The following is a 16631-nucleotide window of genomic DNA, read 5'->3' as shown; positions in this document are numbered from 1 at the left end:
TGGTCTGTACACACACACACACACACACACACACACACACACACACACACACACACACACACACACACACACACACACGCGTGTTTCAAGTTTTAATCATCCTTTCACTCTTATTGGAGTATGGAAGATTACCACAAAATAAAGATTTCATGCCCAGATTAAACATTTCCAAATGCATAACGACGTCACATAGAAGTGTTTCTCAGAAAACACAAACGTCTTTTAACCCCAAAAATATTATTTAAAGAGCATTTGCAAATTTGATAAACTCACATACAGCTGAAATAGATTTTTGGCCTCCTTTCAGCATATTGCAAAAGTTAAAAACCGATTCCGGAGACAAATATATTCTCGGCACATACCTTTTTCGAAACTGATCATACTTGGGACATTCCGCTATAAAATGGAACTAATCACCAATCACAGACATATTACAATTACTTGCATTACCGTAACTCTCGTGGTATGCCATTGTGTCTTTATTTTATTTCCAACTTAAGACTTCTACATCGAAATCTGATAACGTAATTGTCAGGCATTTGACATGTATATTTTTTTCTCTTCCCAAAATAACTTTTGTAATTTCGATAGAATAAACATTTATTACTGATTTGGAGAGCCTGTCTCCATGAATTTTGAAAACTATCATTCAGCGCTATATTGACATTCTTGCAGAAAGATTCCCGATCCAAGAAGGGTTGAACAGCCCAAACACAGTCATACCCGGTTTCTGTGTGTCTGATATAACTCATCCATTTTGAAGAATTAATACCATTTCTGTATAGATTTGATAATATCAAGTAGGGCCTATATTTTTCCAGAATATTTTTCTGCGTTTGATAACACCAAGCTAGTCCACTATCGAGCCAATCTAAATTTCACTGAAACATTGATTGGTTAAATACTAGTTTCTCCATTCCTATTCAATCTGAACAAGGGTTTCAAAAATTTCAGTACTGATTTTTCAGTAAAATTTACATTTTCAAAGCACCATATTGCTGCGCGCGCGCACACACACACGCACACACACACACACACACACACACACATGTACATACATACACGTGCGCATATATGTGTATGTGTGAGTGTGTGTGTGTGTGTGTGTGTCCTGACATTTTTGTTTTAGCAGTTTCCTGTTGGAGGTTGGCGGGGGGGGGGGGGGGAGTCCTCTCATCTGTCAAAGCGTGATAATGGATCTGTTCATGTTACCACCGTAATTACACAGCTAAAGAAGACGCGGTCGAACTGTCCACAAGAAAGCTTCACACATCCATGTTTCAGTCAAGCGCATCAATGGAGCAGTGGCCGAGCGGTAACGCGCACGACTAGGAAGCGAGTATGCTTGGGTTCGAGTCCCAACTACGGACCGTAAGTTTTACTTTACCTACCCCCCCCCCCCCCCGCGCCCCCTCTCCCATACACATACACACCTCCCCCCGCCAGTCCCCCTTGTCCACCTCCCCCCCCCCCCCACTGTAACCTGGGTGGTGATCTATCTGAGCGCTGGTCATTTGGATGAGAAGCTTGACTAAGAGCAGTATGGTTGGCAGACAAAATTCAGGACTGGGCAATAGACATCACATTTGTACAGTCAGCACCCCCACCCCTACTTACATATCTATTTCTGCCGACAGAGGTTATTTTGAAGATTTATCACTTCGGTGATTCTTCCTTTTTCCATTCCGCTCCATCTGTCTGGAAGAGTTTACCTCATGATCTTCGCTACTCTCCCTCACTTCAATCTTTTAAAACTGGTCTGAAAACACGTCTTTTTGAAAACGCCTATGGATAGACCTGCCATATCTTTCTCATGGCATTCAGTTAAAAGCCATGCAAACTCTCTCTCTCTCTCTCTCTCTCTCTCTCTCTCTCTCTGTGTGTGTGTGTGTGTGTGTGTGTGTGTGTGTGTGTGTGTGTGTGTGTGTGTGTGTGTGTGTGTGTGTGTGTGTGATTAAGTAATGTAATTCGCGTAATTTTTGATTATGTTTTATGCTTCTGTGTGTTAAATCATTATTTTTTTCCCTTTCTTTTAAAGTATTTTTGTGTGTATGTATTTGATGTTATTGTAAAGGGCTTTAAGCTCCCTTTTAGGGAAGAAAGGGCTAAACAAAAAATATCAAATATCATCATTATCACTGAATTCAAATAAAGTCTTGCCAGCTGATACAAGACCCAGACTCACACAGGGATGCGTGGAAGACCGCACAGTGAAAATCACAAAGCATGGCACTGATGCCTACCTTGGACAAGGATCTCAGATCTCAGAAGCTGCCCCACCTTCGGATAATGTTGGTGTTCCTATTCTTTCATCAGTATCACTATCAGTAGCTCAAGGAGGCGTCACGGCGTTCGGACAAGTCCATATACACTACACCACATCTGCCAAGCAGATGCCTGACCAGCAGCGTAACCCAACGCGTTTAGTCAGGCCTTGAGAAATATTGTTTCATCGCGGAAGAGGTACTCGTCCAAATAGTTTACATCTTGTTCACAGCAGGAATCTGGACGGTGACCAGTAAGTCTTTCTTTTCCTCTTGAGTGCATTCGTGTGCGGTTACTATGCACTCTATGACTGTGTGTATGGAGGAAGGTGGCAGAATGGTTAAGACGCTCCTCTGCCAATACAGAGACTCCATGAGGGTGTGGGTTCGAATCCCGCTCTCGCCCTTTCTCCCAAGTTTGACTGGAAAATCAAACTGAGTGTCTAGTCTTTCGGATGAGACGATAAACCGAGGTCCCGTGCGCAGCACGCACTTGGCGCACTGAAAATGAACCCATGGCAACGAGAGTGTTGTCCTCTGGCAAAATGCTGCAAAATGAAACCCACTCTGATAGGTACACAAATATATATATATATGCATGCACTCAAGGCCTGACAAGCGCGTTCGGTTATGCTACTGTCAGGCATCTGCCTAGCAGATGTGGTTTAGCGCATATGGATTTGTCCGAACGCAGTAATGCCTCCTTGAGAAACTGAGTCTGTGTGTGTATTGTTTGATGTGGGGGTCTTACATGTGGAGTTTACGCCATATAAATACCGTCGTCGTAGTAGTAGCAGTAGTAGTAGCGTCCTTCAAAGACCTGAGCAGTTTCAGTTTCAGTAGCTCAAGGAGGCGTCACTGCGTTCGGACAAATCCATATACGCTACACCACATCTGCCAAGCAGCGTAACCCAACGCGCTTAGTTAGTCCTTAAAAAAACAACAAAAAAACAACAACAAAAGAACTGAGCGTCAACAGCAACACGTTGGGGGGCTTGCTCCGGACCGTCCAGCTTGGCGCTGCAAAATCCCCACAGGAGCCCGTGCACTGAAGCTAGGCGCATCACCGAGGCGCAACGAAAGCGAGCAGTGCGCAAGGCCCGAGCAGCATCCACTGCCACGACAGCACCCACTCACTTGTGTCCCACATGTGGGAGAGCCTTCAGGGTCCGGACTGGTCCCATCAGTCACCTCTGGACCCACAGCTACCGATCTTCCACTTGATATTTGAAGCCTTGGTCATCTTCGAATACGAAGGACGAACGTCACAATAGTAGTAGTAGTATTAGTAGTAGTAGTAGTATCGCGATTATTACTATCATCATTATCATTATCATTGTTATTATTATTATTACTAGTAGTAGTAGTAGTAGTAGTAGTAGTAGTCGTAGCAGCAGCAGCAGTAGCAGTAGTAGTAGCAGTAGCATCACCCACCGTTTTCATAGTAGTCATAGATACGGATGACGCCAGCTTCAGTGTTGACAGGTATGCCGCTGGAGACCACCATGGGTAAGACGACACGGACTCCTGTTCCGTCAATCTGGAGCAGGCAAAAACAACAACATCACCACCAACAACAAAAACCTGTTATCATGTGCTACAGAACAGCGATATACATGATGACAAAATGGTTCCAACAGACAAAACATCTGCGTGGAACAACATATGCGCAAATCAACAAGATCAACAAAACTGGCAACAGCAAGAAAAATACCACTGCTGCTGCTAATAATAATAATAATAATGATAATAATAATAATAATAATAATAATAATAATAATAATGATAATAATTGATAATAATAGTAATAATGATAATATCAATGATCATGATGATCATGAGAAGAAGAAGAAGAAGAAGAAGAAGAAGAAGGAGGAGGAGGAGGAGGAGGAGGAGAATCTGTGTGTCCAGGTTAAAAAAACCCAACTGTTTCTAATTATCAATGGTCTGTGAAGCTTCAGTTCGCAAAGACAGGAAGGAGAGTCATTCTGGGCATGGGAATTTACCAAGTGCAAAGATAAAATAAATGAATGCCTGTTTCACCCCTCCGCCGAGTCCCATTAAGGGGTAGGTTTTTTTGCTTTTGTTTTTTTTGATGAGCCCGTACAGGTTGTAGGAGCCTGGTCTTACCGCCGGCGTTTTGTGTGTGTGTGTGTGTGTGTGTGTGTGTGTGTGTGTGTGTGTGTGTGTGTTTGTCAGACCTGGACTCTGGACAAAGCCCTGGAGCTCAAGCTCGCAACTTGTGAGATGAGATGACTCCGTCGAGCAGCCGGCAAAAACCAGGAAGGAGCGGTTCAGAAACGTGGACATCAGAAAGACGGTTGATGCTACATCTGTCAACCAGCGCACAGCGCGCCAACGCATAAAGTGACTTAGTCACCTGACAAGAATGCCAGCCAACAAAGCCAGCCAGCTGTACAGACGTGCAACAGCACCAAATACTCAGGCTTCAGAGCCACGCTGACGATGGGTTGACGGAGTTCCATACACGCTCCGTGCCCACAGTATGACGCTGTTTCAGGCCTCTACTCTTGTCGCTGATCGTCAACTTCCTCTCCCCAAAACTCCGCCCCCCGGAGGAAAGGCGGTTGGACATAGCAAAGAAAGTAGAGGATGTAGTGACGGCCTTTGAGCTATGTGTTTCCCACCCCCACACCCTATGTACCTGGTCGAAGTAGAGGATATAGTGACGGCCTTTGAGCTATGTGTCTCCCACCCCCACACCCTAAGTACCTGGTCTAAGTAGAGGATATAGTGACGGCCTTTGAGCTATGTGTTTCCCACCCCCACACCCTAAGTACCTGGTCTAAGTAGAGGATATAGTGACGGCCTTTGAGCTATGTGTCTCCCACCCCACACCCTAAGTACCTGGTCGAAGTAGAGGATATAGTGACGGCCTTTGAGCTATGTGTCTCCCACCCCCACACCCTAAGTACCTGGTCGAAGTAGAGGATGTAGTGACGGCCTTTGAGCTCCGTGTTGGTGGCCGTGGCGGTGTGGAACAGCGCACTGTCCTCATCCACGTCATAGCCAGTCAGCAGTCCCACGTCTATCACCGTCATGCTGCCTTCCTGCCCGTCCACACGTTTCCCCTCCACCTCCAGAACGAAGCGACTGTCATCCACGGGCCGCACGTGCCAAGTCAGCACGAAGGGGAACTGGTTGGTATCGGCGAGAACGTTGTAGTCCAAGGTCACCTGGATTTGAGTGGAATGTAAAAATCTTTTTTTTTTTTTCTTTTTTTTTTTTAAGAAAAGATGTAAGAAAATAATGGTCGGCCCTAGATCTGAGAGCGTGCAGTCTGTCTAACTCACAAAAAAAAAAAAAAAAAAAAAAAAAAAAAAAAATGTCCACGCGTAATTGATTTGCACTGTATTTGTCACACACATACACACACACACACACCACACACACACACACTCACACACACACGCACGCACACACACACACACACACACACACACACACACACACACACACACTAACATCCTATCTACATGTAAACAGACACCAAAACACACCCACTCTGCCAAAGCTTACCTCTGCCACAGCATTCGAGTTGACCGTGTTCGCCCTGAAGGGTCTGGCTTGGATGGTGACATATGGCGGTATCACGTTATTCTGTCAAAACCGCAATAGCAAATAGCGCATACACACACAAACCTACCACATTCTGTTAAAACAACAATGACAATTAATAATTATTAAACAAACAAAATGCGTTGTGTGAAAACAACAATTGCAAATAGTAGGTACACTACAAATCTCGCACAGTGAGTGAAAACATCAATAACTAAATTACGTTAGTTTGTGAAAACAGCAATAACAAACAATGCATTAAATACAAACCTGACACATTTTGTAAAAGAAAACACCTATAAACAAACAGTATATACACTGCAAACGTAACACATTGTGTGACAACAACAACAAATAGCACACACGTACACACTTTGCAAAAGTAACACATTCTGTGAGAACAACGATAACTAGTACATGAATACACTACATCATGTAAAACCAAAAATAACACATTATGATACAAACCAAGCACGTTGTGTGAAAAAAAAACCAATCACGAATTGTACATACATTTCATATTTATCATAGATACCTTCTCTCACACTTGACCGTTCCCACAATTCTACAAAGAGAAAAGTCATAGTAAAACAGCAACAGTATGTCATATGCCCGTATCTCTCTCGGCCGGATAGGAAAACACAGCTTTCTGCCGATAAAAGGAAATTGCACTGTCCGAACTATTCAACCCCCCCCCCCCCCCCCCTCTCTCTCTCTCTCTGATTGATTGAATGATATGGATACTTATACAGCGCCTATCCTCGGTGGAGACCAAGCTCTAAGCGCTTTACAAACACGGGGTCATTTGCACAACAGGCTGCCTACCTGGGTAGAGCTGACTGATGGCTGCCATTGGGCGCTCATCATTCGTTTCCTGTGTCATTCAATCAGGACTCAGGCACGCACACATACACACTCAGACATATATGTTTTTCATCTCTGTCTCTCCCCCCTCCCTCCCCCCCCCCCGTTCCTCTCTCCCCCTTCCCTCTCCCTCTTTCTCCTTCCATCTCTCTCTCTCTCTACCTTCCCCCTCTCTCCCTCTCTCTCTGTCTCTCTCTCTCTCTCCCTTCCCTCTCCCTCTTCTCCTTCCCTCTCCCTCTCTATCTCTCTCTCCCTCTCTCTGTCTATCTCTGTCTCTCTGTCCTCCTCTCCCTCTCTCTCTCTCTCTCCCTCTCTCTCTCTGTATCTCACGTGGATGGGTATGGCAGCTGACTGCAGCAGTCCCCGGGTGGAGTTGTCCATGGTGAGAGAGATGCTGTGCACTGCCCCTCCCACCCTCCACAGCACGGTGACGGTGATGGGGGAGAAGGAGGGCTGGTAGATCTCTGTGGCCACCAGGGACAGGGCCTGGAGGGCCGTCACCGTGTCCTGCGGGGGAAGGGAGAGGAGTGGGGGGGTGGGGGGGGGGGGTCATTGGTCATAGGTCACAGGGCATGCATCGTCTTCACTCTTCTTCAATGCATAGAGAGAGATATAGAGAAAGGGTGTGAGGGGAGAGGGGGCAAGAAAAAGAGGGAGAGATGGGAAGGACGCGAGAGAAGAGGGAGACAGGCAGATACTTGGATACTTACATAGCGCCTATCATTGTAAATGCTTTACAAACACGTAGTCATTTGCACAGCAGGCTGCTACCTGAGTAGAGCCGATTGACAGCTGTCTCTGGACTCTCATCAATCGTCTCCTGTGTCATTCAATCAGGTTTCAGTCACGCATACACTCTCTCTCTCTCTCTCTCTCTCTCTCTCTCTCTCTCTCTCTCTCTCTCTCTCTCATACACACACACACACACACATACGTAAAAATATCCCTGAAGATCGATTCATCAGCCCCATCAATATGTAATATACAGCTTCTGTTCAAACGAATGTGTGTGTGTGTGTGTGTGTGTGTGTGTGTGTGTGTGTGTGTGTGTGTGTGTGTGTGTGTGTGTGTGTGTGTGTGCAGTGTGTGCGTGTGTGAGTATGCACAAGTTTTTATATTGATATGCACTTGTATGTATCCTAATTTCCACTGTATCTCTCTTTGTGTATGATTTTCGATTTATGTTCGTATCTTGTTATGTACTAGCCCCCCCCCCCCCTCCAATATTCATATTCCTTGTGACCCCGTTACACTTTCTTTGACGTGTGTACTTGATCTGCGTGCGTACAGACATGAAGGGGGTTCAGGTCAGCACATAATTATGTTGACATGGGAGGTCGCAAAAATCTGTTCCTTTGACCAGCCAGGTACCAGGGGAATCGAACTCAGGAAGCCCGGGCGAGAATCCAGCACTCTACCCATGAGACCACAGCTCTATAAAATGGAGAAGAACAAAATCACACACACACACACATACACACGCGCGCACGAATACACACATGCACATAGACACACGCATATACATACACAATCACACATAAATACACACACACTCCATGTCCACACACACACACACACACACACAAACACACACACACACACACACACACACACACACACACACACACACACGCACACACACACACACTGACCTGTGTGGAGATGAACCCTCCCTGTGGCCCCCTCTGCATGGTCAACCAGCGAACGATGGGCAGTGCCCCTGCCACGTCACCGCGGACCATGTACGTCAGCAAAGCGTATGACGTCATCTCGATGCTGATGGCGTCAGTCTGACGTTGCCAGGAGTAGCGGTGTTGCCTCACCTTCCTGGACCGTTCCCAGTGGACCGTGAAAGACTCTGGCGGGGAACAGAAATATGATATCTGAAATATGACTCTGGCCTGGAGGGTCCCATCACGCTGCAGTGGTTCTTCGATACAGATTACATAGTACAGAATACTGTATTATTTCAACAAGAGAAATCCATTTGTGGTGTAAAACACATAAACAATACACGGAAATCACAGTCATTCAACATGTATGCATAAAAGACATAAAATGTTTAGATGGCAACCCATGTGTACAATAAATAATCACAGAAGACAACAACACAACATATACCTTTAAAAGGTAACTTAGAGTAAACCATACATACATCATCACAGCCATGCACGTGCAATACAAAATCAAATAAAGGATGTGAATAAAAGAGGCATAAAATAGCATTCGAAAAGTAGACATAAGACATATAAAAACAATGCAGTTCAAGAAAACTTTGATTTAAGATGTCACATTCCACATACTCACGCTCTGGCATGCATTTTTTTTTCAGATCTGATTATCAGTTATTACCTTGATTATATATACATGTTTATTTCGATGTTTGGGTATCTGTGTATATCATTGATGTGTAGTAGTAGTCTTCAGTTTAACGTCTTCCACTTTAAGTGATATTACACGGAAAAAAAAGGTGTGTGTGTGTGGGGGTGGGGTGGGGGGACGGTATTGGGCAGAGGGTGATGAATGATGTGTGTGTATGTGTGTGTGCGCATATGTGTGTGTGTGTGGGGGGAGGGAGGTGGTGAAGATACAGAGCATTGGAAAAAATAAGACATTAAAAGGGGAGACATAGGGACAATATAGAAGGAAACGCTAACATCAAACAACTGTAACAATTATAACAAATGTCCAATTGGACTATGCAGCAAACCTTCTGCAATAGCAGATAACATCTTGAAATTGTCAAAAATACATTCAAAAGAATTTTCCGAGAAGTTTGGTAAAAACGATTTCAGACTCTGACATTCAAAGAGTATGTGTTTGCTTGAAATAGATTCTCCACATATGCATTTAACATCTCTGCTGAACTGTTATAAAAGCGTTCAGCTTTATCCTGTTTGATAATGCCTGAATTTGCCTTAATCTGAATAAATCACTGAAAGTATTTGATCGATTGATAGATTTCTGTTGTTGAATATTATTTATACTTTTATTTAAAACTTTGCCATTTTGCTGATATACTTCCCTAACTTTGCTCCATGATGCTTTTTCTAGTAAGCGGTACCCCTCTTGTACAGACAAAGGCACATAAAGGTCCGTGGTTCCTCGATGTGTGTGACTGGGATTATGCATATGTATATATGGGGAAAGGGGTAAAATTATGAAGAGTATGGTGCGTAATTCTCCACTCTAATATTGTTTTTAATCTCTGTCGTAAACGTATTTATGACATAGCTCAAGGAGGCGTCACTGCGTTCGGTCAAATCCATATACGCTACACCACATCTGCTAAGCAGATGCCTGACCAGCAGCGTAACCCAACGCGCTTAGTCAGGCCTTGAGAAAAAACAAGATAAATAGATAAATAAATAAATGAATAAATAAATATTTGTTAAAAGAATTAGAAAATTAAAAAAAAAGATAATAATGATAATAATAATAATAAATATTTTTAAAAACGATAAATAAATACATTTTAAAACATACTACTACTACTACTAATAATAATAATAGATAAATACATAAAAATACTACTACTAATAATAATATTTAAAAGGCGCAAAATCTTGATTAAGTCAACTCTAGGCACACACACACCACACACACACACACACACACACACAAAGGGATAAATAAGCAAGTGAACGTGCACATAGCTGACAACAGGTGTGTGGACCAAGGGAACTCTTTCCCCGTCGTAAAATTGACCATGTTTCATGTGTTGGGCAAGGACGGTATGGGAGTCTACATTGCCGCACCGTGACAGTCGCTCACCACGGACTGACAGCACACTGCACAACATGTTTGAGCTGTGTAATCTCTAAATGAGCGCGCGCTTGTGTGTGTTCGTTCTTTAGTTTAGCATCTTTTCACTATCAGTGATATTAGACGATCAAACAAACAAGAGAGGCAAGGCCTTCAGGATTCACTTGTGATACACTTAAAAGAAATCCTATCGTTAAAATGTGTTCTGTATTTGTTATTATAAAGCTTCGGGGTTAAAAAAAAAAGGTTTCTTTTTTTATATTTTGTGCCCTTCCCATAGGTGCAATATTGTTTTAAACAAGATGACTGGAAAGAACTGAATTTTTCCTATTTTCATCCCAAATTTGGTGTCAACTGACAAAGTATTTGCAGAGAAAATGGCAATGTTAATGTTTACCACGGACACACACACACACACACACACACACACACACACACAGACAACCGAACACCGGGTTAAAACATAGACTCACTTTGTTTTCACAAGTGAGTCAAAAACAAGTGGTGGGGGTGGCGATGGGGGGACGGGGGGTGAGAGAGGGAAGAGGAAAACAGAAAGGTAGAAAACTACCCAAAAAATGCATAACGAACATGCAATTACATTTGACAGTAACAATTCAATAATGATAATAATAATAATCAGAAACCATTAACGCAATTCTGAAGTACATTATTTTTAACATTATAGTTATTATTTATTTATTTATTAATTTATTTGTGTAAGCTTATCTATTATTTATTCACCTTTTTTTTTCTTTTTCTTTTTTTTCCTCAAGGCCTGACTAAGCGCGTTGGGTTACGCTGCTGGTCAGGCATCTGCTTGGCAGATGTGGTGTAGCGTATATGGATTTGTCCGAACGCAGTGACGCCTCCTTGAGCTACTGAAACTGAAACTGAAACTGAAGTACATTAAAGGAATGTAGAAATAGGGCTATGAACTAATTGCCTGTTAAAGTTCGACCATAAGAACCTCGTCAGAAATAACTTTCCAAAAGTCATCTGCAGAATAGTTATTCTCTTTGAAATACTTGGGCAAGAAGGTACGTAACTGCTGACAGTGAAACAAACAATGATGCAAGCTTGTGTGTGTGTGTGTGTGTGTGTGTGTGTGTGTGTGTGTCCATGTTGGAAATTTGGTTTTCTACCTGATCACGATTTATGCTGTGTGCTCCCTTTATTCACTGCTCGGTACAACTTCTGGTTAGAGCAGAATGATGGTGATCCACAGGAGAATTACAGCTTGTGTTGGGTGTTGACCAACTGACTCCTCCCTCCCCTACCCCCCCACCCCCCCCCACCCCTCCTTCCCAGTTCGATATTTTAACTCATTCACGATTTAGCTCTTGCTGCTGTTAAGACTGTGTGTCATTCTAAGCTTGTTATCGATGTTCATGTTTAGAATGAGTTGAGAGAATTTATGTCCTCGTGTTAATGACATTGAGAAATACGCGCGAGCTTTAGATGTGTGTGTGCGTGTAGGGGGCGTGAGGGGGGAGGGGGGACACAGGGGGGAGGTACGTGCGTGCGTGTATGTACGTGTGTGTGTATGTGTGCATGGGCGCATGTGTGTAGGTGTACGAGGGCGCACTATGAAGAGTTGAGTATGCCTGCTGAAACTTGACGGCGATTTTGATTTACTGCATGTGGGCAAAATGACAATGAGTGACGACATGCTGTAACACGTTTGTCATGATATAAATTTACAAGTATAAATGAGAACATTGACTGATTGATTGATATGGATACTCATATAGCGCTTATCGTCGGTCGGAGACCAAGCTCTAAGCGCTTTACAAACACGAGTTCATTTACACAACAGGCTGCCTTCCTCGGTAGAGCCGACTGACGGCTGCCATTTGGGCGCTCATCATTCGTTTCCTGTGTCATTCAATCAGATTTCAGGCACGCACACATACACACTCAGACAGACATGTAACATTTCGTGTGTATGACCCTTTTGTTTATTTAGCCCGCTATGTCGGACATCTGTTTCGCCGTTTTCCCGATGGTTGCTTAATGAATTATGTGCACATGTGCAACCATCGCCGTTGTCAATGTTATTACTTTCCCTTTTGTAGTTGCTTTTTGAAAATAAATTATAATTTTTTTTTATATATATACTGATGATGATAACGGAATTTTTTGTTGCCGATGTCTCGCCTAGTGCCTCTGATCCTATCGCAGAGCAATGTCCGTGTTGTTTCTTCATGGTGATTGATGTTTTGGCTCCCCCCCCCGCCCCCCTTGATGAATCACTCGAGTTGTAACTATGATTATTTCTAAACAGGCTGAGTTCATTTATATGTTATAGATTATCTGCTTGAGTTCATTCATGTTTACTTATTGTTACTAGCTCATTATCAGCTCATTTCTATAATTGTGACTAGTAGCAATACATTATCAGCTCATTTCTATAATTGTGACTAGTAGCAATACATTATCAGCTCATTTCTATAATTGTGACTAGTAGCAATACATTATCAGCTCATTTCTATAATTGTGACTAGTAGCAATACATTATCAGCTCATTTCTATGCGACGTCCAGAATTGCTTCCACGTTGTGTTGATTTCTTTCCCAGTCCCTCACAAGACCATGGAATTGGATCGAATCAGTTATCATTTTCTGCTAGCACTACTGTTCATTATACATAATTTCTTTTTTCGTCCTCGGGGCACACTATAAATTTACTATTCTGCATTGAAAAAACATATAACAGGTCAGTCCACAGGAAGGTTGTTTCTTCCTTCCTTTTCTGCACATTTGGGGGTTGCCGTCAATGTTTCATTCTGTATTGTGAATAATATTGCCAAGTCACCGAACCAAATATAATAGTTCTGGTGCCCCCACCAGGCATCTCTCTCCCCTCACCTCCCTCATCCCTGACATATCCCCACCCCCACACCCTCACCAGACATCTCTCTCCCCTCATCCCTGACATCTCCCCCAACAACACGCAAGACATCTCTCTCCCCTCTCTCCCCTCATCCCTGACATCTTCCCACTCGCCCCTCCCCCCTCCCCGCCCCTCCCACCAGACATCTCTCTCCCCTCACACTCCTCATCCCTGACATCCCCCCAAAACACAAGACATCTCTCCCCCCTCATCCCTGACATATCCCCAACACACAAGACATCTCTCTCCCCTCACACTCCTCATCCCTGACATCCCCCCAACACACAAGACATCTCTCCCCCCTCATCCCTGACATATCCCCAACACACAAGACATCTCTCTCCCCTCACCCTCCTCATCCCTGACATCCCCCCAACACACAAGACATCTCTCCCCCCTCATCCCTGACATATCCCCAACACACAAGACATCTCTCTCCCCTCACCCTCCTCATCCCTGACATCCCCCCAACACACAAGACATCTCTCCCCCCTCATCCCTGACATATCCACAACACACAAGACATCTCTCTCCCCTCACCCTCCTCATCCCTGACATCCCCCCAACACACAAGACATCTCTCCCCCCTCATCCCTGACATATCCCCAACACACAAGACATCTCTCCCCCCTCATCCCTGACATATCCCCCAACACACAAGACATCTCTCCCCCCTCATCCCTGACATATCCCCAACACACAAGACATCTCTCCCCCCTCATCCCTGACATATCCCCCAACACACAAGACATCTCTCTCCCCTCATCCCTGACATATCCCCAACACACAAGACATCTCTCTCCCCTCATCCCTGACATATCCCCAACACACAAGACATCTCTCCCCCCTCATCCCTGACATATCCCCAACACACAAGACATCTCTCTCCCCTCATCCCTGACATATCCCCAACACACAAGACATCTCTCTCCCCTCATCCCTGACATATCCCCAACACACAAGACATCTCTCTCCCCTCATACCTGACATATCCCCCAATACACCAGACATCTCTCTCCCCTCATCCCTGACATATCCCCAACACACAAGACATCTCTCTCCCCTCATCCATGACATATCCCCAACACACAAGACATCTCTCTCCCCTCATACCTGACATATCCCCAACACACAAGACATCTCTCTCCCCTCATCCCTGACATATCCCCCAATACACCAGACATCTCTCTCCCCTCATACCTGACATATCCCCAACACACAAGACATCTCTCTCCCCTCATCCATGACATATCCCCACTCGCCCTCTCCCCTCACCCCCCTCATCCCTGACATCTCCCTTCCCCACATCACACCCTCACCGGAAACATCGTCGACCCCCAACCTCCTCACCACCACACCCCCACCCTCTCCGCTCCCTTCCCCCTGACCTCTGACGGCCTTGGCAGCCAGCAAGGTGAAGGCGTGGTTGGCCTGGGTACTGTTGGTGAGGTGCAGGGCGTACGTCACGATGGCCAGGTCGTAGGGGTCGGTCAGGTAAGGGAGCCTCTGCTCCAGGTAAGTGCGGCCACGGGACAGTGAGCCCTGCAGCTGGTTCTGTGAGCGTGCGTGTGAGGTCAGGAGGAGTCAGTGAGGCTGGTTCATTCATTCATAGTCTGTTCATCCAAGATGATGATATTAGACTGAAAATTAATGTTGATGTTATCATTATTATTATTATTATTATTATTATTATTATTATTATTATTATTATTATTATTATTATTATTATTATTATTAATATTATTATTATTATTTTCATTCAGTCTGGCAGTCGTGCAAAGACACGTTCACAAACTGAGCTATTTTCCGAACCAATATTCTTAAATGAAAGTATAAGAATTGAAACTAACACGATAAATTATAAACAATGGATTCTTAAGCATGTTTACTGTATTGCACATTTTTTGACAAATTACGGAACTTTCCTCACACAAGTAGAATTTAATAGGAAATACGGAATGAATATACATTTTTTAGCATTTAATAACTGTAAAACATCCATAACAAAATATGTACAACAGACAAGGTTGAGCATGCCAAATAACTGTGCACATGATACCCCCAGTATATTGAAAATAATATATTCAGAACCTAAAGGAACCAGATTATTCTATAACATTCTGGTATTAGATGACAAACTTCCAAAATCTTGTTCAAAGTGGTCTGAGAAAATGGAAACAGAAATTTCATGGAAAGAAGCGTTTTACAAATTAAGCCAAATTCAAGACATTAAGCTGAAATGGCTCCAGTTACGCATATCACACAGAATCCTTGAAACTAATATTGTTCTGAAAGGAATGGGGGTTGCAAATAATAATTAATGTGATTTTTGTAGTCATGAAAAGGACAACATTGAGCACATATTTTGGAGATGCCAACATTCAAAACACTTCTGACAGAATTTTGAAGAGTTACTGAGGGTGAAATGTGTGACATGTACCCATGTTAAAATAACTGAAAGCATGGTACTGTTTGGCATTGCTCAAAGTGTACGCACTGATACAGTTTTCGATCTGTTGATACTTCTTGGAAAAAAATATACATTTAACAATGTAAATTTGACAAATGCAAGCTCAACTTAGCCGCTTTTGGAAGATACACCTTCTAAATAGAAGAACACAATGCAAGAATGTAATCTAACATTCCAGACTTTAAAAGCAAAAGTGGTTGTCATACAAGACATTGATTACAGACGTTTCTTAAATGTGCTAAGGGGACGAATGTGTTTGATACATGCCAGTCAAATATCCTTAATTTTTAATGACTGATATTTAGTTGTTGTTTTTTGTTTGTTTGTTTTGTTTTGCTTTTGTTGTGTGTGTGGTAGAATGGTGGAGGAAGGTGGCAGAATGGTTAAGACGCTCAGCTGCCAATACAGAGAGTCCGTGAGGGTGTGGGTTCGAATCCCGCTCTCGCCCTTTCTCCTAAGTTTGACTGGAAAATCAAACTGAGCGTCTAGTCTTTCGGATGAGACGATAAACCGAGGTCCCGTGTGCAGCACGCACTTGGCGCACTGAAAAAGAACCCATGGCAACGAGAGTGTTGTACTCTGGCGAAATTACGTAAAATGAAATCCACTTTCATAGGTACACAAATATGTAAGCATGCACTCAAGGCCTGACTAAGCGCGTTGGGTTATGCTGCTGGTCAGGCATCTGCTCAACAGATGTGGTGTAGCGTGTATGGATTTGTCCGAACGCAGTGACGCCTCCTTGAGAAACTGAAACTGAAACTCTGTGTGTGTGTGTGTGTGTGTGTGTGTGT

The 16631-nt window shown here is 43.6% G+C and overlaps 1 protein-coding gene across 1 annotated transcript in view; it reads right to left on the bottom strand.

The window, feature by feature from the left end:
- LOC143299004 (CD109 antigen-like) overlaps nt 1–16631 on the bottom strand; it is a 62997-nt gene that overhangs the window by 2147 nt on the left and 44219 nt on the right. Inside the window, exons 29-35 of the mRNA XM_076612075.1 lie at nt 14756–14921; nt 8360–8565; nt 7038–7214; nt 5805–5885; nt 5201–5461; nt 3699–3804; nt 1–4 (exon numbers count right to left, since the gene is read on the bottom strand). The exon at nt 1–4 is cut by the window's left edge and continues 101 nt beyond it. Coding sequence (XP_076468190.1) covers nt 1–4; nt 3699–3804; nt 5201–5461; nt 5805–5885; nt 7038–7214; nt 8360–8565; nt 14756–14921 — 1001 coding nt within the window. The remainder of the gene's footprint in view (nt 5–3698; nt 3805–5200; nt 5462–5804; nt 5886–7037; nt 7215–8359; nt 8566–14755; nt 14922–16631) is intronic.

This window comes from Babylonia areolata, chromosome 24, assembly GCF_041734735.1.
Source record: "Babylonia areolata isolate BAREFJ2019XMU chromosome 24, ASM4173473v1, whole genome shotgun sequence".
Classification (NCBI taxonomy): Eukaryota; Metazoa; Mollusca; class Gastropoda; order Neogastropoda; family Buccinidae; genus Babylonia; species Babylonia areolata.
The sequence above is the reverse complement of the archived record's forward strand: the minus strand, read 5'-3'. Positions and strand labels throughout refer to the sequence as shown.